Source organism: Dermacentor variabilis, chromosome 1 (assembly GCF_050947875.1).
Source record: "Dermacentor variabilis isolate Ectoservices chromosome 1, ASM5094787v1, whole genome shotgun sequence".
NCBI lineage: Eukaryota > Metazoa > Arthropoda > Arachnida > Ixodida > Ixodidae > Dermacentor > Dermacentor variabilis.
This window is the reverse complement of record NC_134568.1, coordinates 267818586-267841803: the sequence shown is the minus strand read 5'-3', so window position 1 is coordinate 267841803 and position 23218 is coordinate 267818586. Positions and strand designations below refer to the sequence as shown.

General features: G+C 43.6%; 1 protein-coding gene across 3 annotated transcripts in view; it reads right to left on the bottom strand.

Annotated features, from left to right (window-relative positions):
• Positions 1–23218, bottom strand: part of LOC142564388 (uncharacterized) — a 100832-nt gene that overhangs the window by 29811 nt on the left and 47803 nt on the right. For all 3 annotated transcript variants that reach the window (XM_075675396.1, XM_075675389.1, XM_075675379.1), the window contains exon 7: positions 17180–17311. In XM_075675396.1, the coding sequence (XP_075531511.1) occupies positions 17180–17311 (132 nt within the window). The remainder of the gene's footprint in view (positions 1–17179; positions 17312–23218) is intronic.

Here is a 23218-nt window from a genome sequence, read left to right as displayed (position 1 = left end):
AACCTGTACCGTTTCGTGAAAGCATTTCTTGCGGACAGAACATTCATGGTGATGGTTGGGGATACGCTCGGTGAACGGCAACATAATGAAATCGGAGTCCCTCAAGGTGCTGTCATATCTCCCGCTCTTTTTAACATTGCCATGTCAGGCCGCCCACCAATGCTGACATCGATACCCGCTCTTAATTATGCTGTGTATGCGGATGATACAACCCTGTGGACCAACTCAGGGTCCCCTGGGGAGCAAGAACTAGCCCTGCAGGCAGGCCGTAACGTCGTCCACGACTACATTAAGGAGTATGGCATGCAAACCTCACCGCAGAAAACAGAGTACGTGGCTGTCATTAATGGACTGCGGCTACAAGCCGAGGCCGAACGCAACCTTATCTCCCTTCGTTTAGGGGACTCTGTCATTTGCCGGAAACAAACAATCAGCATACTCGGCATGCTAACTGACGAGGATGGAGGAGCCAAAGCTGGCTTCATGGCACAGTTCTCGGTTGCCATCAGGCCTTCCACCTTATGCGTCGCGTCTCTGCGCGTGGGTGGGGAATTACAGAAGTTGGGCTCCGTCAAATAGCCCTAGCTCTCGTCGCATCAAAAGTACTATACGCATATCCTTACATGCGACTTAACGCAACCCAATGCCTTCAGCTTGAGCGCATCAACCACAAGGTGATGCGCCTGGTTACCGGCCTACCACAGTACTGCCCTATTGCCGACCTACACGCATGTAGCAGAATCAATGCCCTGCAGGATCTGGCCAAACAGCAATTGCACGCCCAGCGTGTCCATCTATCCACAACGGCGGCTGGCCGTCAGATCCTACAGACATTAGGCTGCAACGTCGATAATTTAGAGCAGCTCTCATCTCCTGCCCCACCATGGGAACTTACCGATCTTGTAGATGGTATGCCACTACCAAAAACATGAGTTCTGCTAATCCACAAAGGCGTAAAGCTGACGCAAAATGCCACGCAAAGATGTCATGCGAACTAGCCCAAGATGCGGCCATTCAACTTCACACAGTCTCCAATTGGTGCCGGCGTGGCTTGTCATGATTCCGAGTCAGATACCACTGCAGTCCAACGGCTTCCCGAGGAACACACTGTCACTTATCTTGAACTCATAGCCATACGCCTTGCCATCACTCGCATAGTAGAAAGACAGGATCCGGCTCCTTGCACCTATTATGTTGATACTGACACGCAAGCAGCCTACACCACCTGTTGCTCAGGGCGAGCAGACCATGCCGTTCTTAAGACTATTCGTGCTGAAGTCTGTCACCTGCGAGGGGAAGGCTACACCACAATTGTCAAATTAATTTCTTCACATGAAGGAATCACTGGAAACGAAAAGGCACACCAGGCCGCGCGCGCTGCAGCTCTTTCCACACCTTTGCCTGGACCCACTGTCGTTTCGCCTATTAAACGCAGAAGTAAAGACGTTTAAAAAAAAAGTGCTGACAGTGTATGTGGTGCCTCTGTGCAATACCACGTCCACGAAATGCTGTCAGTGTATGTGTGCCAACAGCGCCATGTGGCCGGCTGCCATCATTTCTCCTGTTTATGAACGGACAATAGAGGCCCGCCAAGGACTCAAGGGTGTGCGTGTGTGGTGCAATACAAGTGTGCAACCTCTAAACGCCAGGAGGAATACCCGTTCCCTCGCCCCTAATTAAAAGGGGCGTGGCCAAGACCTTGGGAGGAGCCGGGATCCAATTGGGTGAACTTGACTGGATCGTCACCAATATCTGCCATTCCCCAACACAGGGAACTAGGGAAAGGAGAAGTTCTTTAAATGCAGGTTTTAGACCGAGCTAGGCAGTCTAGAGTCTAGAAGCTGAGCCTACACTCTGCTGAAAAGCATCAAGGAGCTAGTGCCGTCCAGTATCACCTGGGCCGCGTAGCCACATCTGAACTGCGAGTTACTAGTTGGCATAAGAGACGACAAACCAACGTCTGCAACGAAGCCCACGGTAGTTCCCCCCCAAGTTAGCTCAACCTGCTCGAGGGAAGGTGTCAGACCTAGACACCCGGGAAACCCAGCCCAGCAATCACATCTACTGCAACGAGATCAGCTTGCCAGTGTTCTTTGGGAAAGCTCTGCCGTCGACTCCACGCTTTATGGACTTGCTGTAGCTGCCCGGTGATGTGTATGCCATCATTTTTTTTCTTTGAACTCTGTTTAATTGACCACGTTAAGTGTGTCTTGTGTAGTGTTAACTCATATGTTTACTGTTAACTGTTCGTTGTATTTCTTTTGTATTCATCATTGATCTAGATTAAGTACATGTGTGTAAGTGTTCTTTTGTTTTTTTGTGTTTCTTTTAATCTTTGTGTCATTGTCAGTCAATAAGTTTTATTTTTTCTTTCTCCCGACTCTGACTCCTTTGCTGTGTTCACTTGAGTACAGAACGACCAAGCGACTTGCATACCCCATCGATTACTTCGCGCCTACGGCGAACGGGTGAGGAGCCATGACACCGGGCAACTACAGAATTATGCATCCAAGCATATATGTTTGCCTTTTGCAGATTGTCTTCATCACCTCTCCAGAGAAGAAGAGTAGAAAGAAATCCCATGCCGTTGTAAACTGTCTTGCGCTGCTCCGTAGTGCTGGGCCGAGATGTACTACGGGCAGCCTTCTTGGCGTGAACGGAAGTTTCTTTGCTGCCAATAGCAGCACATCATGATCAAGCGAAGTATGCGGCCTGAAGATAATCAGTAGAGCTCTCAGGTTGCGCAAAAAGATCGGCAGATAAGCGTGCACAAGGAAGGAGACTACTCACGGCCATAAAGGAAACTCGCCAGTGAACAGCTGCGGATGTCCCGGGCAGACTCGAAACATTGTTGCCATCAGAGCTTGAATCTGCTTTGCTGTCACCTTCAGAATCATAACTCGAGGTCTCAACAATAAATTTAAGTACAGTTGTCGCATAGTTTTGAGCACAATGCTCTTCTCGCGCACAATGCTCTTCTCGCGACGCAGCCACGCGGGTCGATGCCATGAGAGCGACTTTCGATAACTGTGCAGTGACACCAGCAGCACCCCTTGCCGCGATTTTACGAGAGAAACGAAATCGAAACTCTTGGAAACTGGCTGAAAATGCCAGGTCCACACGTTGGACATGCAGCGGATCTTCAGAAATACACTTTGGTGGATTACAATGACTCGGACTCCAAACCAAAGCTGACTAGTCAACAGCTGGCGTCATTTTTGGGTAATTATCACTGCTCAGCACCGTCGGACGGTAAAGCCGACGATATAGGTAATTTAATTCTTGACTTGCTGAGAGTCATTTGAGTACAAAATTTTTATGCTAGTGCGGCGTAATCGTGAGCGGCATGCTTTCTTCTTGATCGCAGCAGAGGGTGACAGCCATGCCCCTTTTCACTACAACATACGCACATTAGTTCATGAAAAGGTCCTTCAAAAATCACATTGCCAGAGCAGGAAAATTTAATCTGATTCTGAAAGTGCAATGCCTGTACTAAGAACTAGATGGTTGTAACTTGGTAAGAAATGGCTACCACATGTGAAAATTGGCAATCTAAAGCATCGATCCCCGATGATCTATTTGAATAGGTGTGGCAACGAAAGAGTTAAGGGTGGACAGCCAACGAAGGGCATGGTGATCAAAGACGACATCGAAAGGGTGACCATACAAATAAGGGCGGAATATTCCAAGGGCCCAAATAATGGCTAAACACTCTTCCTTTCAAACCGAGTAATTAGCCTTGGCCTTTGTCTGAGTTCGGAGGGCGTAGGCGATGACATATTCATTAAACTCCGCTTTTCGTTGCGCGAGTATGGCGCCGAGTCTGATGCCACTGGCATCAATGTGGACCTCGGTGGGGGCTGCAGGATCATAGTGGCGGAGAATAGGTGGCGAGGTGAACAGGCGGCATAATTTCATGAAGGTATCATCGCAAATGGGCGACCAAGCTGAAATTTTTTTCGCCACTTAGAAGGTCTGTCAGGGTTGCGCCACTTATGGAGGCAAAATTTTGAATGAAACGTCAGAAATAAACGCATAAACCAAGAAAACTTTGAAGCTCCTTTAACTTATTTGGTTGCGGAAAGTTGGCGACAGCGCGGAGCTTGTTTGGATTCGGAAGAATGCTGTCTCGCGATATGACATGGTCAAGAATGATGAGCTTTCGGGTGCCAAAACAACATTTTTTTTTTAACTTTAGCTGAAGTCCAACCCCAGTGAGGCATTCCAGAATGTGCTCGAGATGGCCGAAATGCGTGCGGAAATCAGCGGAAAAGACAACTACGTCATCCAGGCAGCATAGACATGTGTTCTCTCGAGGCTGCATAAAATACCGTATTTACTCGATTGTAACACGCACCCGCTTTCCAGAACCAAAAAAAAAAAGGAAAAAAAAAACGCCCTCAATTGTAACACGCACCCGTTTACTATAACCTAAAAAAGAGAAAGGGCCTTTACAGTACTGCGCACCTCATTCTTCCAGACAAAAATACAACTTTCTCTCATTTGAAAAAACAAAGATTTACTCCCAATACACTAAAGTTGCGATAAAATAAAAAAAGTCGCAGTTTCGCCCGAAAGGCGAAGCATTATTTGCGATAGCTAATTAGTAGACAGCTATACAAAAAGTAAGGATAGTGGTTTTATTGGCTGTATGGACTTTAAACATTCGCTTACTAACTAAATTAACAAGCATGGTGTCGCGTGCACACAAGCAAACATGAACACGGCTCACTCGGTGACCGCAGGAACTCTTTATCAAAGCGCTGAAATGAAGCACTGAAAGTTTTTTCACTTTCTAATTTTCTTTCTTTTTCCACACTACTTTTTAACTGCTGTTCAATTCCGCTGAAAATATATAGTGTATCTAGCCACGTTCGTGGCTGCTTGCGTACGGGAGACTCCGAAACCACGATGTTAGAACCATTCCTGTTGCGATCATCAAAACCCGTATACCGTGGATAATTCAAGCATGTTTTCAGGCATTTCAGATATACTAAATTGACTTTAACTTTACCGACATGCCTCGCACTGACTTTCTAATGAGAGCCCCCCCCCCCCCCTGCCCCACCTCCAAAAAAAAAAAAAAAAAAAAAAAATGCAGTGCTAAAGGAAGAGAAAAAGTGATGAGAAGGTTTGCAGTAGCATGCAAACAATAAGAAATAAATAGCGTAACGTCAACAGTTTGAACGTTCATATACAGATTTTCATTTTTTAAAAAAATGTCGTAGTTTGTGTCCAGTTATTTCTTCTATATTTGCACTTGTATTCGTTTTCGCGGGTCTCTGTTTCTACTCCTGTAGATCACGAGCATGCATTCACAACTGTGAATGGTCGTCGGTATGCCTGTCAGGTCTGCCTAGCAGACTTCACGGCCGTCTGCGCACGTGAGGTTCCGGAACTACGAGGCCAGAACCGTTCAGAAATCATTCTATATTGAGTTCTCACTTATATCGCGAATAAATCGAATAAGTTTTCAGGCATGTAGGGCACTATGGGCTGTACTTATCAGCGATAAGGTAGCCTCGCCGCCTGTGGGATTATCTGACTGAGCTATGTTGAATGCACGGTTGCCATAGTCGAAAGCTCGATTTTTTTTTTACGATGGTGAGTTTGAAAATTCACCTCCTCCAGTGCACAACATCTGCGACTTGGAGTGACGCCTGTCACCGGCAAAAGATGCCGAGAGCGAGTGGGGCTACACTAATCCACGTACAACCAAATTAGGAAGGCCTACTAAGCTTCAACAAGACACTCCCTCCCCAGAACAGGAATTGGCCTCCCTGGTGCAGTATTCGGCCACTCCCTCCCAAATGAATCACTCAATTACCCGATAGTCCTCAGTCCCCAGAAGCTGTGGAGCACCTGACGAAGGCAGCAGTCAGACCTGTACCGCAGCAGAGGGTGCTAAGAATCTCTAGGTCTAGACAGGCCGCCGATGGAAACTAACCCTTGCAACGTTTAACACCTGAACCCCCTCGAGTGAGGCTAGCTTAGCAGGACTCTTTGAGGAGCTATCAGACATTTTTTGGGATATCATCGGCCTTAGTGAGATTAGAACTACTGGCGAGGCTTACACATTGCTGAATAAGACATGTCCTCTGCTATAGAGGTCTCCCAGATAAGAAGCAATGCGGGGTAGGATTTCTAATCCATAAGGACATTGCGGGCAACATTGACAAATTCTATAGCATTAACGAGAGGGGAGCTGTAGTCATAATCAAACTTAATAAGAGGTATAGATTAAAGGTAGTACAAGCCTGCGCTCCAACATCCAGTCACGATGATGAGGGAGTAGATCAGTTTTATGAAGATGTTGAATTAGTGATGAGAAAAGTGCAAACTCAATATACTGTAGCAATGGGCAACTTCAATGCAAAAGCGGGGAAAAAGCAGGCTGGTGAACAAGCAATTGGCAACTACGGCATCGATTCTAGGAACGCTAGAGGAGAGATGCTGGTAGAATTCGCAGAAAGGAATAAGCTTCGAATGATGAACACCTTTTTCAGGCATTTGATGTAATAGTTCTGCGGAAACCCGCAACGTGGAGAGAAGTAATTATTCGAAGGAAAATGAGACATCCACCCAAACGTAGCTAAGTGCTACAAAGGAAACCCATACGGGTTCCTCGAAAGGAAAGCTTCGCAGCTGAAGAAAAATTTGTCCCAGCCTGGGACTCGAACCCGGGACCACCGCCTTTCCGGGGCAGCCGCTCTACATCTGAGATAATCAGACGGCTAGCAGATGGCAGGCGAAGTCGAATTTATCAACAACTCAGAAGCAAAGGCAAGAGTTAGACATAATAGTTCTGCAGAAACCCGCAAGGTGGAGAGAAGTAATTATTAAAGGGAAAATGAGACATCCACCCAAACGTAGCTAAGTGCTACAAAGGAAACCCATACTGGTTCCTCGACAGGAAAGCTTCGCAGCTGAAGAAAAATTCGTGCTGGTCCGGGACCTTTGTAGTACTTAGCTACGTTTGGGTGGGTGTCTCGTTTTCCCTTTAATCATTAATTCTCTCCACCTTGTAAGTTTCTGCAGAACTATTACGTCAAACTCTTGCCTTTGCTTCTGAGTTGTTGATAAATTCGACTTCGCCTGCCATCTGCTAGCCATCTGGTTAGCTCAGATGGTAGAGCGGCTGCCCCGGAAAGGCGGTGAACCGAGTTCGAGTCCCGGACCAGGACGAATTTTTCTTCATATGCGAAGCTTTCCTTTCGAGGAATCCGTATGGGTTTCCTTTAGCACTTAGCTATGTTTGGGTAGATGTCTCGTTTTCCCTTTACTAACCTTTTTTCAGGAAGCACAGCTACAGAAAGTGGACCTGGAAAAGCCCTAATGGTGAAACAAGAAATGAAATTCTCTTCAAACTTTCTGCTGACCCCAGCCTAATGCAGGATGTAGAAGTGATAGGCAGGGTAAAGTGAAGTGATCATAGGTTAGTGAGGGCTAGGATTCACCTCAATTTGAAGAGAGAAAGAGCAAAATTGGTCAAGAAGAAACAGGTCAGCTTAGAGGCAGTAAGTGTAAAAGCAGACCAATTCAGGTTGGCACTTGCAAACAAGTATGCAGCCTTAGAATAGAGAGATGAGGATGACATAGCGGTAATGAATGAAACCATAACTAGGCTATTGAGGCAGCGATTGAAGTGGGAGGCAAGCCAACCAGTAGGCAAGCTCTCCCAAGTAACAAAGGACCTAATAAAGCAACGACAATGAATGAATGTGTCCAACTCATGAGATAAGATAGAATCCGCGGAACTGTCACAACTGATAAACAAGGCGAAAATAGGTGATATTCAAAACTATAACGTGAGAAAGACTGAAGAAGCCGTAAAAAATGGACGTAAGCCTGAAATCAGTGAGAAAGAAACTTGACATAGGACAAGCCAGGATATATGCACTGAAAGGTAAGTAGGGTAATGTCATCAGCAATCTCGAAGATACAGTAAAAGCAGCGGAAAAATTCTATACTGACCTGTACAATACCCAGAGGAGTCAGGATACCTCCATTAGAAACAGTAATAACCAGGATACAGAAACTCCTCCTATAACTAGCGATGAGCTGAGAAGGGCCTTGCAAGACATGAAACGAGGAAGAGCGGCAGGAGAAGATGGAATAACAGTCGATTTAATCAAAGGTATAGGAGACATACTGCTTGGAAAACTGGCAGCTCTTTATACGAAGTGTCTATCAACTGCAAGGGTCCCAGAAAACTGGAAAAATGCGAACATTATACTAGTCCACAAAAAGGGAGACGTTAAGGAATTGAAAAATTATAGACCCATTAGCTTACTCCCCACCCAGTATTATATAAAATATTTACCAAAATTACCTGCAACAGAATAAGGGCAACACTGGACTTTCGTCACCAAGGGAACAGGCTGGCTTCAGGAAGGGATACTCTACAATGGATCACATCCATTTCATTAATCAGGTTATCGAGAAATCTGCAGAGTACAATAAGCCTCTCTATATGGTTTTCATAGAATACGAAAAGACATTTGATTCAGTAGAGATACTAGCAGTCATAGAGGCATTACGTAATCAAGAAGTACAGAACGCTTACGTAAATACCTTGCAAAATATCTACAGAGGTTCTACAGCTACCTTAATTCTACACAAGAAAAGCAGGAAGATACCTATAAAGAAAGGGGTAAGACAGGGAGACACAATCTCTCCAATGCTATTCACTGCATGCTTGAAAGAAGTATTCAAGCTATTAAACTGGGAAGGCTTAGGAGTAAGGATCAACGGCGAATATTTCAGCAACCTTCGGTTTGCCGATGACCTTGTTCTATTCAGAAACAATGCAGACGAGTTACAACAAATGATTGGGGACCTTAACGGATAGAGTGTAAGAGTGGGGTTGAAGATTAATATGCAGAAGACAAAGATAATGATGAATAGCCAGGCAAAGGTACAAGAATTCAGGATCAACAGTCAGCCCCTAGAGTCTGTGAAGGAGTACGTTGGCCTAGGCCAATTAATCACAGGGAACCCTGATCATGACAAGGAAATTTACAGAAGAATAAAAATGGGTTGGAGCGCATTCGGCAGACAATGCCAGATCCTGACTGGAAGCTTATCATTATCATTAAAAAGAAAGGTGTACAATCAATGCATTCTACCGGTGCTAATATATGGGGCAGAAACTTGGAGGTTGATAAAGAAACTCGAGAACAAGTTAAGGATCGCACAAAGAGCTATGGAAGAATGTAAGAACTTACGTTAAGAAACAGAAAGGGAAAGGTGACGATCAAAGTGCCAACGGGAATAGCCGACATTCTAATTGACTATAATAGAAAGAAATGGAGCTTTGCAGGCCATGTAATGCGTAAGTTAGAAAACCGGTGGACCATTAGGGTTACAGAATGGATACCAAGAGAAGGGAAGTGCAGTCGAGGATGGCAGAAGACTAGGTGGAGCGATGAAATTAGGAAATTCACGGGCGCTAGTTGGAATCAGTTGGTGCAGGACAGGGGTGATTGGAGATGGCAGGGAGAGACCTTTGTCCTGCAGTGGACATAACACAGGCTCATGATGATGATTATGATGAAGTGAGGTAGTACGGTAGCAGGAGCGAGAGAATTAACTTTTGTGCGGCCTCTTGCTTCAACGCAAACTAAGCAACGAGAACACGGTACGGTGCGCCTAGACGCATAGACTTGGTCTCCATCGCAGATCGGCAGCCGCGATGTAAGCAGCAGCTGCCAGAGTAGAACGCCTCTCCTGCACCAGTCCCACAGGCAAGTTTTGGAAACTCCGAACAGCCGTGATGCGGCCCAATTTTAGTCCATCTCCGCACACGTGATCACTTTCCTTTTAATTGCGTCATCGTGGTGAACTCTCGACACTACCATGCTGATAGAGCAAACCATGGAACACGATGGAAGAAGAGAGGCGCTCCGATGGCGTGCCCGCACTGGGGTGAGACAGCGGCCACTTCGTGTGACCGGAAGTGGTGGCGCTAGGGACAGCAAGTGTTCCAGAGGCCTTGCTCTTCACAAATTCTGCTGGCACTTCTATGGAGCAGCGGCACAAGCGTGGATAATTTATGACCTCAGTCAGCACTGAAACACCCATACCTAAAGATATGCCCTTTTTCGTTATTTAAATGCCTAATTTTGAGCAGGTAGAAGGTTTCATACCACTTACTGTCAAAATACCATCATTTCCGACACGAGAGAGACACGTCGTCTGCTTGAGCAGACGATGCACGCTCGGAGGCTGCTCTGGTAAATCTCAAGACAGGAGGCCAGCTGCTGCACCTGGCTGCTCACATATTTCAAAAGCTGGAGAGAGCCAAAGCAGTTTTCCAGAAACGTTCTGAAAAGCCTGATGCTTACAACCTCACCATCGATGAAATGCTTGATAAGCATCGCATTAGATTTCCCTGTACTGAGCACAAAGTAGATATTGCAGTGCATATTTTAAACTACTATGTTGCAATGAGGATGCGACAGTTCAGCAAACAAAGAAGGTCTGACAGCAGCAAGTTGCGCAACTTGAGAAAGCTGGCGAAGCTTGTGTGAGCTACAGCTGAAGGGACAAATGTGAAAGCTCTTGGTGGAAACAGTCGGCCATTGAGTGATTATACTCGAATGAAGGCACATCTTTCTGGACTTCTACACAGCTTGATATATACAGCGGCGCATAGTAACACGAAACCAAACATCTGCGGAGCAGCAACCACCGGCGGGATAGTCGATACCATCGATACGGCCCAAGCTTGCAACGTGCTTACAACCGTGCATCTGCTGAAGAGAACAAAGAACAAGAACAAAGAAGCTGGTTGTGTTTCTGCATTGCTTCTCATTTTTCTGTTTTGAATTTCTTTTTGTAACCATTCATGTATATAATTACCTGTTTCCTTAAACAAGATAAACGACCTGCTTATAATGCTGGGCATTACTTCTCTTACAATAAAAATAAGGAAAGCAAATGCAGTTTTTTTTTGGCTATTGCACTCTTAACACAATTCAGAAATTGATTATAGCAACTCTCAAATTGTGCCGTGACACTTTGCAGATTGAGCAACGCCCGACTTGTACATGTTGGCAGCTGTGGAGGCATATTTTTTTTTTTTTTTTTATTCAGCATTGATTTAGACACAGTGAAGGTCTTGGATGGCAAGGCTAAAGGCAGTACATTGTCTGCCTGACTAAGGCCCTGTCACCCATACATTGCTCAACAGTGCGGTAGCATATAACATACAGATAGTATACACACATATCAATAGCGTGGATTAGACATACATAGCATACATTGCAAACATACGTGCATTAAATTCAACAATCACTATACAACTTTCCAAGCAGAGATAGTTTAGGATCAACAGAGTAATATGAACACGAAAAAAACTTTATATATTTACAAGCACAAAATGAAACGCACTTAAAATAATTGTACGTAAAACACACAAAAACCAATTAGCACAATGTCAATCAGAAAGGGAAAGCAAATATTTTTTCATGGCACTTTTAAAGCAGTTTAATGATCTGAAGTTCTGCGCTATAGTGATCGTGTTAGGATGTGCATTTATGAAGGATGGGACTAAGTATGCTAGTTGTTTTCTACCGTAGTTCGTCCTGCAAAATGGAACTCTAATATGGTCATGCCTGAAATTGTATTGGGTGTAGCTTGAGAGGTGGTTTTGATAAAGAATGAGTGAATTTTTCACGAGTTCGCCTCGTATGTATATAGCGAGCTTAAGTTCGTACAGTTGATTAATTTTTAAAAGTGCATGCTTTGTGAAAAAAGGTGCCGTGTGATCGCGGGGTCCAAGGTTCTCAACACAGCGAACTGCTTGTTTTTGGAGACATATCAATCGATCCAAGTTTGATTGGAATGTAGTCCCCCATACCAACAGGCAATATATCAAGTGCTCTAGCACTATCAATATATATCAAGTGCTCTAGCACTCCTCCGAATGCATGTTACACGGTGCTCACTTTGGAACATTTAGTAAGTATGCAATTATATCGCCCATGTTTCTCGCAAATATCAAAATTAGAGTTTAATGCAGCGATATGCTGAGATGACAGCTGCTAGAGCCCTCAATTAATAAATCACTCATGCAGTCTCGAGTCAACTTAAAGCTTGGAATGTCGGCAGAAATATAAAGGAGTGTTTCTCCAACCAAATAGAGCCGTTTGAAGCAGGCGAACGGCATATATACATCAAAATAAAGCACCTCTGCCGAGCGCGCCCATAGAAGCACCAGCAAAGCAAGCGAAAAAGTAGGCCCCCAGAACAGGTGCTGCCCCTTGTGGCAGCGGTGTGCGCAAAAGTCACACTAAGTGGCCGTGCCTCGTGCCACCGTCAGATCACCTCTCTTCTTCCACCGTGCCATGGAGCAAGCTAGGCTTAAAGCGTGTATGAGGTGGCCACTTTGAACTGCCGATGGCAATATGGTAACGCTAACGCAGATTTAGAGTCGTACTCGATTCTAACGCACACACAATTTTTGGACCCATTTTATTGGGAAAAAAAGTGTGCATTAGATTCGAGTAAATACAGTATTATCCATCATCCGTTCAAAAGTGGCTGGTCTCTGCACCTTCTGAAAACATGTAGGATCATCTATGGTTAGGCTAGAGTGTATTAGGATGAATTCACGGAAGACCAAACAAGCATGTCCAGTTGACATTTTTGGTTTTCATGAAAATAATACATATTTGCTATCTGCACACAGAGCCAGTTTCGCTGCTGACAAGCACCGGTTTTGCCTTCATTACAGATCATGTCAATTGGGCAATTATTGCTCAAAGAATGTTTTCTGTGTGGGCTCAACATGTTTTTTTTATTTTATATGTTTGTTGCAAAGCCTCGAGAAGGTACAATTTTCTTTATACTGTGTTTTAGTTTTCGACCGAAAAATCCCAAGTTTGACAAATGTAACAACACTGCGAAAATTTAAATTCTTCTCTCTCACGAGCTATTAGAGCCAGGAAAACAAAACTTGCTAGGAACGCAGACATCTCCATTCTCTGACCGAGACTCAGAATTCATATAAAATTAACTTTTGGGGTTTCACGAGCCAAAACCATGATCTGATTACGAGGCATGCCATAGTGGGGGCCACTGGATTACTTTGAACCAGCTGGGTTTTCTTAACATGCACCCCTGCATAGTACATGGGCATTGTTCATTTTGCTCCCATCTAAATATGGCCACTGAGGCCGGGATTTGATCCCGCAACTTCGTACTCAGCAGCGCAACGCCAAAGCCACTAAGCGACCGCAGTAGGTCAAAATTCATATTCCTCGATAGCATTTATCTTATACAAAGTGGTACCCATATACATGCCGTGAGGCAAAAAGTAAAACATTGAAAATCACTTTAAAAAAAAAACTATTTTTTGATGACCTGTTCTATGAATATATTAAAAAAAGAAGACATCTTCCAACATTTCGTTATCTTTTTGGTTCGTACGACGACAAATTCAACCAACTTTTCAGCTTTTCACGTTTCTTGAGTAAGTGTCGTTAATCCAGCGACATGCATGGTAGTGGTTTCCAAACAAACGGTAGTGGTTTCCATAAAATAAAGCAAATTGTAAATATTCACAGACGAAAGAGGTTTGCTGAAAAATTAATAAAAGAGTTACGCCAGTATTTATTTTTTAATGCTAATCATGTCCTCCCATGCCCCCTCCCCTTCTTTTTTTTTGTTTTTAGTGTACTGTTGTCATATTTTGGGGCTTTTTTAGCTGAGCCAATTTATTTTTTTTTCTCCTGAAATCCTTCCGCCATTGGTCTATTTCTGTAGTGGCAATTAGTTGTTTGTGGCTAGCCTCAGCCACTTTCCCCGATGGCCACCCACCAATATACCCCACCCCAGTGTCTCAATCTGCCACAATGTCGTGTGGCTCAAGGCTGCCGTGGCAGCTTCCACAGCTCGTCCTTTCTTTCGAAAAGACAGGTGTTGCTTCCTCCCAGTGTATTGGACCCAAACATTTAGAAGAGAGGTAATCAGAATAGAAGTGATGACGTCTGCTTTTGTAGAACACCTTCGCGGGTACCTAAAATAATGGGTTCCTCACGAGTTTATAAGGTGTATAACGCAAAGCGCTAAGTAAAGCAGGACTATTGATGCAGAGAGGCAATGTAGTGCTCCATTTTCATTTTGCAGAGAACTGGACGGTAGTGCTACCTGAAAATCCGGTCATATCACTGGGAAAAAAAATTTTCACTAGCACTGTTAGCACTACAAAAGCTCACTGATGTGCCATTATCAGTAGCGATACCTGTCATGACTCAGTGCATGCATGCTCCCTGATGAAGCAGGTGCATGAATAGCCTGAGGAATGGTGCCTATGTTTACTTGTGTTAGTGATGGCGCAGTAAGTCTTTTAAAGAACCCATTCCAACTCTATTAAATAAAGCTAAACGTTTGGTGTCAACTCAATGGTTGTTTTCAGCTACCAGCCATGGCACAAATGCCTGTGATGGAGTTAGTGAGCTTGTGAAACATCAAGCAACACTGTACAACCTTTGAGAGCGGGCTACATGCCTAATTACGACGGCTTTGGACATGGCAAATTTCCTTGATGCCAGACTTCCGAATATAGCATTAGTTCGCCTGCCCAAAACAGAACTCGCAGAATTCGGAGAGCTGAAAGAGACACTTGGAATGTTATCTGCTCAGTACATAAAATATTCAAACCTGGCACTTGTGAAAATGCAAATTAGTTCAAACCCTTTTAAATAGGAGCTGCTCATAGCAAGAACCACTGGATGGCAAAAGAAATTGCTTGATCTGTGACAGCGTGTGACGATACGGTTTTGACAGCTGGAAGCGATGAGCCAGAACACAGGTGTAGGCTGTCAGAGTGTACTGTTCTTCCGGCACCATATGATGGTCAGCAAACAAAGCACCCGATCGGACTGTCTCATCACATTTTCTCTCATTGATATTAACAAATCTGCCATCTACAACATCTTCTTGCAGTTGACCGCGTACAAAAGCACACCAAAGAATTTCTTCTGGTGCCGCGGCACATACATGCATCTAGATATGAGTGACTGTTGCACGCAAACTGCAAACATGTAGTCTTGCGTTTAAAAAACAATTTGGCAGTCGTTGAACTACTCTGTAAACACATATCGAGAACCCTAAGAACTCTGCAGCGTTTCAAAGCCACATTTTGGGACAGTGACTTGGAAAATGCCAATAATATGAAAAATGGGGGGGGGGGGGGGTGGCAAGCTACATGTTTAATACCCTTTTCTTTGCAAGGCTTGACTTTAGAAATGCCTGTTTAGCTAGATAGAAGCAAGATTTTCCAAAGATCCCTTTCAATTCTGACACTTTTCATGGTTCATTAAAGGCTCCAATGCCATCACACAATTGTTATCACTTCGACACTAGACGTGACTAATGATAAGAAAAAAAAAAGAATGAAATTATTGCATAACATAGACCAATTTTCCAAGTTTCGTTTGAATCGGGTAAATACTGCCAAATGAATAGGCAGTGTGTTTTGGAGTTTTTCGTGCATCTTGTTTTCCTCATCTGTCTATTTTGTTGGTCCCATCAAGGTCGAATTGATGGAAGCCGACTGTATTGTTAAAACCGGTAATGCTATAAGTAGGTTCGACACTGCTTTTTTCAGTCTAAATAAAATACTTGAATGTTTGTCCCCTCTGCTTTTTTCGTGCAACCCCATTATAAAAATTATTGCTTATAACTACAGGATTTTCTTGACACTTAAATTCTGTTATAAGTGGATGCGACTGCAGTTCTGTACATCTTCTCAGACATGTACATGTGGCACTTTCTCAGGTTTTGCGGGCCTTCTTTCAGGCTTGTAAAAAACTTTTATGCAGTACTTATTGAATAACAGAAAGCTGGATAGGGAATTTTCCAGGATGGTCTACAATTTTTTCATTCACACTTTTGTTCTGGAGAAGTTGATTAATTAATAATGACTATGTAATTAGGCAACATAATAAAATATCTGACTTGCTCCAAGCGACGACAAACATTATCTTGGTTCTGTCCAGCTTTATGGCAGTTGCACATTTTTAAATGCAAGTGCAATTTTTAAATTTTGACACAAGTTACGTGGGTAACATGGTATATGTGGCAAAGGGTGGCAGCATTATTATGCTGTTGAAATAAGACACCACAATAAGAGCATACAAGCGCAATCAGTCTCGGTGCCCACACTGAAATCACGTTGAGCACAATGCAGAGCACGCCTCAGCCTCAATACAGTTCACTTGCAGTGCCCTCAGCCCATTCTTCATTACGTGGCGCCTCGGAGGGAGAGCGTCGTTCTGCCCACTTGACCATATTCTAGTACACTCTACCAACGTCTGCACAACTTTCTCCTTTGTGGACCTCCCACAGCCACGAATATGACAATGACTGAATGTGCAGTATGGTACTGATATACTTTCTGAACGTAAAGCCTTGACCCATACAAAACAGCATAATTAAAAATTCAGGAACACCTCAGCACTTCTTATGAATTGTGAATGCAAAAGCATTAGTGCCCAATTGAACGCTGCTGAGCGGTCCTTCGGGTTTTGCGCTGTGAATCATGTACAATAGTGGTACATGCTGCCCGACCTAGCAACTAATAGCAGCCTGCAGTGCCAATGCCGTCTGCCACCAACAGCCTGTGTGACGAGAGACTGAGGACGCAGCAGCAGCCACCAAGACTGGCAGGCGCGAGCCGCAGCTAAACCTAGTAGGGGTGAGAGAGATATACGGACTGCACGCTGGCTTCAGAGAGAGAGACGATGGCACCTGCACATGCGCACGCGTCTGCCTCATCAACGACAACAAGTCTCGCCTCATGGCGTCCCATATATCTGCTTCATCATGGTGTGCTGCTGACCAGTGTTGCGATGAATACCTCTCCACTCACGCAACACCCGACATGCTACAGCAGCAGCATGGTGTTCCGATTTGCCTGCTCTGCTCTGTTGAGGCATGCTTTTGGCATGGAATCACAGCCAATGAGAATTCAGGTGCCGTTTCACTGCTACAGACACCGGCTTTTTCGTTCAATGGGCCATTTGATGCTTTCACATAATAACTCCAGCATTAGTTAAGCTAACTGCGGCACTGATGTATCCACTGAACGAATGTGCATTCACAGGTCAGAACATAAATACAGCCAAAAAGACATAACAAACTGCTACTTCCAAGGTGACTTTCAACATACCCTTGCCTTTCACCAGATGACCAGAAGCCACCAGACATGCAGTCACTCTGACTAGATGGCAAGCCGGAGCAGAGTGCCCGTTGATCAAACTGCCCCAAGCTGCTCCACATAAAAGGGTCTACTCCAAAAGCACTGAAAAAAAAAAAGAAGAAAAAAACTGACATGAGATCTCACACTTTCATGGCCAAAACATGAAAAATAGGAGAAATACAGTCAGGCTACTTATAACCACCTTAGTGCATAACTATATGCAACACACCTTTTTGTAAGTGCCATTTTCCCTTCTATGGGTATGAATGTAATGGATACTGCTTACAATGCTGTCGTACGATACTGTATACAGACTACAGTGCATCTGCTGAAAGATTGTGTAGACAAACAAAGCAGCAAGCATGTTTCTTGATGAGGTGCTCCGATGGGAGGTACAGCAGCGAAGGTGATGCCAGAGAGGAGCACATGCAGAATGAACACGAACACAACAAAGAGCATAAGAAAAAAAAAAAAAAAAGACATCATGCCTCTGTAGTATGCTTGAACAGGGCTCAACAAGAAGAGTGGTGTCCCTGTAGAGTGCACTTTCCCTCAGAATTTTGTTTATGCTGAGCCAGTTGACTGTGAATACATTTTGTTGTGCATAGACCTATACAGGTTTTTAGGACCACGCAGCAATGTGTGACAAACATAATACTGAGTCATGTCATCATGGCACACGTCTGTCTAGAACTCTTGGTTGAGCTGCGGCCAGTAGTTACCCAACATGTACTGCATGCAATGTGTGCCTGTAGGTATGAATTATACCACGGCATATGTGACGTGCATTGCATACAGCAACAAATCGATGTGGTGCTTCTTTTGCCTTTCAGGTAAGTTGCACACTGTCCCTGCACTTAGCATTACTGGTGCATAGTGGGTGTCACAGAAAATTAACATAATTCTTAATTTATTGCTTGTGGCATGTAGAACAAATCTACTCATTGGGGTGGATTTCTCAGAGAAACAGACATTACTTACACTATAAATAAAAACTGACTAATTAACAAAAATTTTTACCTAGCGCACATATTGCAATACACGAATTGAAGAGACTGATTTCACAAATGTAGAATGAATGAACTAGTACCAGTTTTGAGATAAGCACTGTCAAACTTGCGGTAAAAATGCAATGTTGTTCCAATTAGTTGCTTAGCGAAATGCCTTTTTATGCATTGTAGATCAAAAATCACTGGAGCACCAATGCATTTCATCGGAAACTTTGGGAACGCGCACCCCAAAAGTGGTGCCATCCTCAGTTTCTTCCAAGTGGATATGACTTTTGAAGTCACCGGCTACAATTTGTAAATTGCAATATGTGCCGTAAAGTAATCAAGTTCAACCTCAGTATAACAAACACGGATATAACCAATTATCGAATATAACAAAGTAAATATAAAATTTGGTTGGTCATGCTTTAATACCTTACTGGTGAAGCAGCGCACTGACGCGGACACAGTGAAGACACACAAGAAAAGAGGACACTCGCTGTACTCGCAACTATTTTATTTCAGAACACATACTTCTTATTTATATACCTGCGCACCCTCAGGCGTCAAAGAAAATCAAGGCAAGATTAAAGGCATTTTTTAAAAATCATTTGCCCGCGCATACTCGGGCGTCAAATATATGGCACCTATCTATCATGGTGTGCAATCCTATCGTAATTTGTTGCAACCCTAACAACCATTTTTATTACACAATTTTTTTTCCTTTTTTTTTCCTTTTAGTTTACTTCCAAAAAGGCAACCTCACCATGGCTTAGACGTACAGATGGCTGACTGATACAACCATCTCCCCTCTTGTGAATATGAAAGGCTTCGATTATTTCCCTGGTTAGCTGATCCTTATGGTACGATAAAACTGTGGTATCATTGTAAAGCGGCCAGCACCCATGTTGTGAGCAGTGCCCCTTAATGTGGGAATGAATGTTTCCCCCCAGTGACTTTCTGTGCTCCAAAAGTCTTGTGTTTACACACCGACCCGTTTGGCCGATGTATACTTTTCCACACGATATGGGCAAACAGTAGACTACGGATGACCTGCACTCGACAAGTTTTTCTTTATGCTTGACCGTGCACTTACGACCATTTACTTTTACTTTTGTTGAAACTCTACAATCCAGTCTGGCACATATTTTTCCGAGTTTGTTTGGTGCAGAAAAAACTACTCGTAGACCATATCTGCCACCTACGTTCTTTAAGTTATGTGCAATTTTGTGTGCATATGGTAGTGACACAATTTTTTGCTGTCAATCTCTTTTTTGTTGCGCTCTTTCTGATAGCCATTGCGCACATAACGAATCAACTTATAGGCTGATGTACACAGTACATGTTTTTCATATCCTGCATTCTTTAGTCTGATAACTTGTTGGCTGAAAGTCTCTTTTATTTTTTCCGGGCAAGAGTTAGTTAAGGCCGCCCTTAGGCACGAGAAAACTATGCCACTTTTTACAATTTTCGAGTGTCCCAAATTATAGCTAAGCAAGCGTTTTTCTGATCGTGGATTGTATGACCAGTAAATCTTTCATCTTGCCTTGATTTTATTTGATGCCTGAGGGTGCGCAGGTATATAAATATGAAGTATGTGTTCTGAAATAAAATAGTTGCGAGTGCAGCGAGTGTTGTCTTTTCTTGTGTGTCTTCACTGTGTCCGTGTCAGTGCGCTGCTTCACCAGTAAGGTATGATTATCACTCACCAGCTAGCCCAACTTTCCACATTACTATGCTTTAATACAATGGAGTATGCTCCTGCTATGATGAAACAAAAAAAGTGGGATATAGACTTCAGACTACAGTGCATCGGCTGAAAGATACTGTATACGACCAAAGCAGCAAGCATGTTTCTTGATGAGGTGCTCACATGGGTGGTGGTCCCTTATCCAACATACTATCGGTTATAGCGAGGAAATGTTTGTTTGCACATGCCGCAAAATATATATTCTGGTAGCAAACATGTCAAATACAGCTGCTGACAGATTTTTCAGACGCTTGATTTTTCGGACCTGCACGATTCCTGCAGCACTGCTGCATATCCCTAGCACTTGCATATAATGAGAATAATCAAAATTTTGGATACCACACAGTGTTTCGGGCATCAACCGCATGTGTAACACTGCAAACAAGGTGGCCATGAACCATGTTGCTGCCATGTTGACTGGCACGAAACCGCAACTTTGGTTGCCAACTTCTCACAAAGCAGCGCTGGTTAAGCCTAGTGACCTAAGCAGTGCGACCAGTGGAGTGGCTGGTGGCAAGCTGTTGCGGGAAGCTCGCCATCAATAGGTTCACACTCATAGACCTTATTGGCAATCAAGTGTGGGATCAGAAGCACAGGCACACGAGATCAGACAATGGCCATAGTAGCAAAATGCGGATCCACGTGCGGTCTCCTTTGTATCCGAAAAGTCTGTCTGCTGCAGAACATTTTAGCCAACAGCTATGCTTAGTTGGACCGCAGTCGGCAAGCCAACGTGCCGATAGCGCACGATAACACCGATTCCATGGTTCCGAATTTGCGGCAGTACAGAGCATGTGTGTGTAATTTACTGTTGTTCCTGTGCCTCGTATCAGCATGGCAAGATGTAAACAAGTCACCAAAATTCTTGGGAGATCTTTGCTGACCTGCCGGAGGCTCCCGTTTAACGTTTCTTTTGCACAGACCTGATCATGATTTTTTTCTCGCTGATATTTGTGTGTATGCTTATAATGAATATCGAATATAACGAAACCATTTTCGTTTCTGATGTGACTTCATTATAATGAGGTTGCAAGCAAAACTGTTAATTAGTCAGATACTCAGTTTTGTTTTTCGTGCAAATAACGTCTGCTAACTGAGCATAATCTAGCTCAAGAAGTAGAATTGTGCTACATGCCACAGGTGATTTTTTAAAATTCTGTTAATAAAATAATTTTAAAAAATGATGTAGTGGCCGGAAGTACACTGGACACAAAACTAGAGCAAATTGTCGTTTAACAAGGTCATGGAGTAAAAAAAAAATACTTCGTTATAAGTGGTATTTCTTTAAAAGCAGGGAGGCTCTAAAAGAGCCATAGTAACACAGGACACACATTCCAACAGCATGGGAGCTTATAGAATGTTTATGAAACAAAGCAGCACTCAACAGTGGTGAAGTTCTGATGATACCAGTGAGCATACCTTGTCAGTTGAATACAATTTAACCTAAATATAACAAAGGGGGGAGGGGGAGTGAGCTCAGAGCAGGCAGGTTGGCGCATATCTCCTTTTCTGGCGTGGCTATGGCTGCACATGGCTGTCAGCTGGCTCAACGCATGCGCAAGTCATGCGCCGTGTTTTAGAGGTAATCTGCTGCGTGTGCTTAAGAGTGGGCGTGCCGAGATGGTATGGCATCATGTACAGTATCTTCCCGCGCATTTAATACTGGAGGTTGCATAATCTCGAAGTTTCAAAGACGTTGAAGTAAGAGGGAGACGAAAAATTTCCTCCCCACTGTCGGCGCATGATAGTGTCATCCCACTGCAGGCAACACTATCAGCTGCAAGGGTGGAGTGGACATTAAAGAGTGGGTGGCTTCCACCAATGTGAAGATATTGCCTAACAACATGAAACTATCTTCCGTCACTGACTCTCAAATTCAGCATAATGATCTTCTTTATTAAAGTTTGCTTCGCCCGATTGCCCGATAATTTGTAACACTTTGTGGCCTTCTGTGTAAGAAAAATTCATCAGTGCCTGTACCTACTTGCTAAAAAGTTTAATTTCAATAAAATGAAATTTTGATGTACTGTAGCAAATTTTACTGACTTTTTTACTGACTTTAGAAATTTTAGACTTTTACTGTTATATATTGACATTTAACTGTATAATCACATGATACAGCTAGCCCCAAGGAATACTGACATGTCACAGAATTACCTTTGTAGCACTATTTGCTTCTCCAGGTTGATACAAAGAGAAGCAAAGTGTCATTATATATGCTGCACTGAGCAGTCCCGTGCAGATTTCTTCACGCTTCATATTACCGAAGTCCGGTACCACAGTGCTTAAAATAATTCAGTATGAAATGCACGCACTGCAGCTGGGACCATGAAAAATTTCAAATAAGCCGATTTTATTAAAATGAGGGTTACTGCACTTCTAAAACTCAGTCCCAGTAAACAGAAAACAAACTAAAGTGAGATGATCTGGTGTTAACTACAGCTGAAATACTTCTCACTTGCCACACATAAAGGAACACTAAAAGCAAACATTAAGTCAAGCTAAAGTGATAGATCGGAGCTTGAGAACATCTCAGGCATCAATATTTTTGCGAACAGAGCTTTAGTAGTTGAGATATTGAGGTAAATACAGGATACGATTAGAGACTCACCTGGGACATTTAGGTACTAGGCTGATGACAAAGGTACTCCTCACTATACATAATTCTGTCACTAGTACTCAACCACTCGTAATAAAAAGATAATTGTATTGCATTACAAGTCAAAAGAAAATGCTACTTGTCCAGTTCTAATTGATTTTTAGAAAAAATAACTCAGTGACATTATCCTTGAGAAGGACGCAGTTTGTGACAAGGTTTTGTTTTCTCAACTTTGTGCCACCCACGCTTTCGCGTTTAAGCAGTTTTGTTATTGCATAGCACTGCACTAGTTTTGCTGGCTCACAAAACTCACACAAACTGCAAGTAGCAGAGAATTCCACATCCGTGTGATTACGTGGGATTTCCCAACGGTCCATGCCACTTGTCCAAGAGCAGCTGCAGCAGCAAATCCAACTCTCTGTCTTGGCTCAGTATCTCCATGGCTGCGTGTTTGCATTTTGCACAGAAACCCATAGTGTCATCTGTTGGGCGCCATTTTATTTACCGACGGCAATAAAGGACGATGATGGCATACGCAATGTACCCACTCACTGTTTGGGGCGGGAAATTTGAATTGCGTAGAGGTATGCAGACCCTCCAATGCAATTTTGTCGTAAACTAATACCGGTGTCAAGCAGGCAAGTACACTTACGGAGAGAGCCACTCGGTTT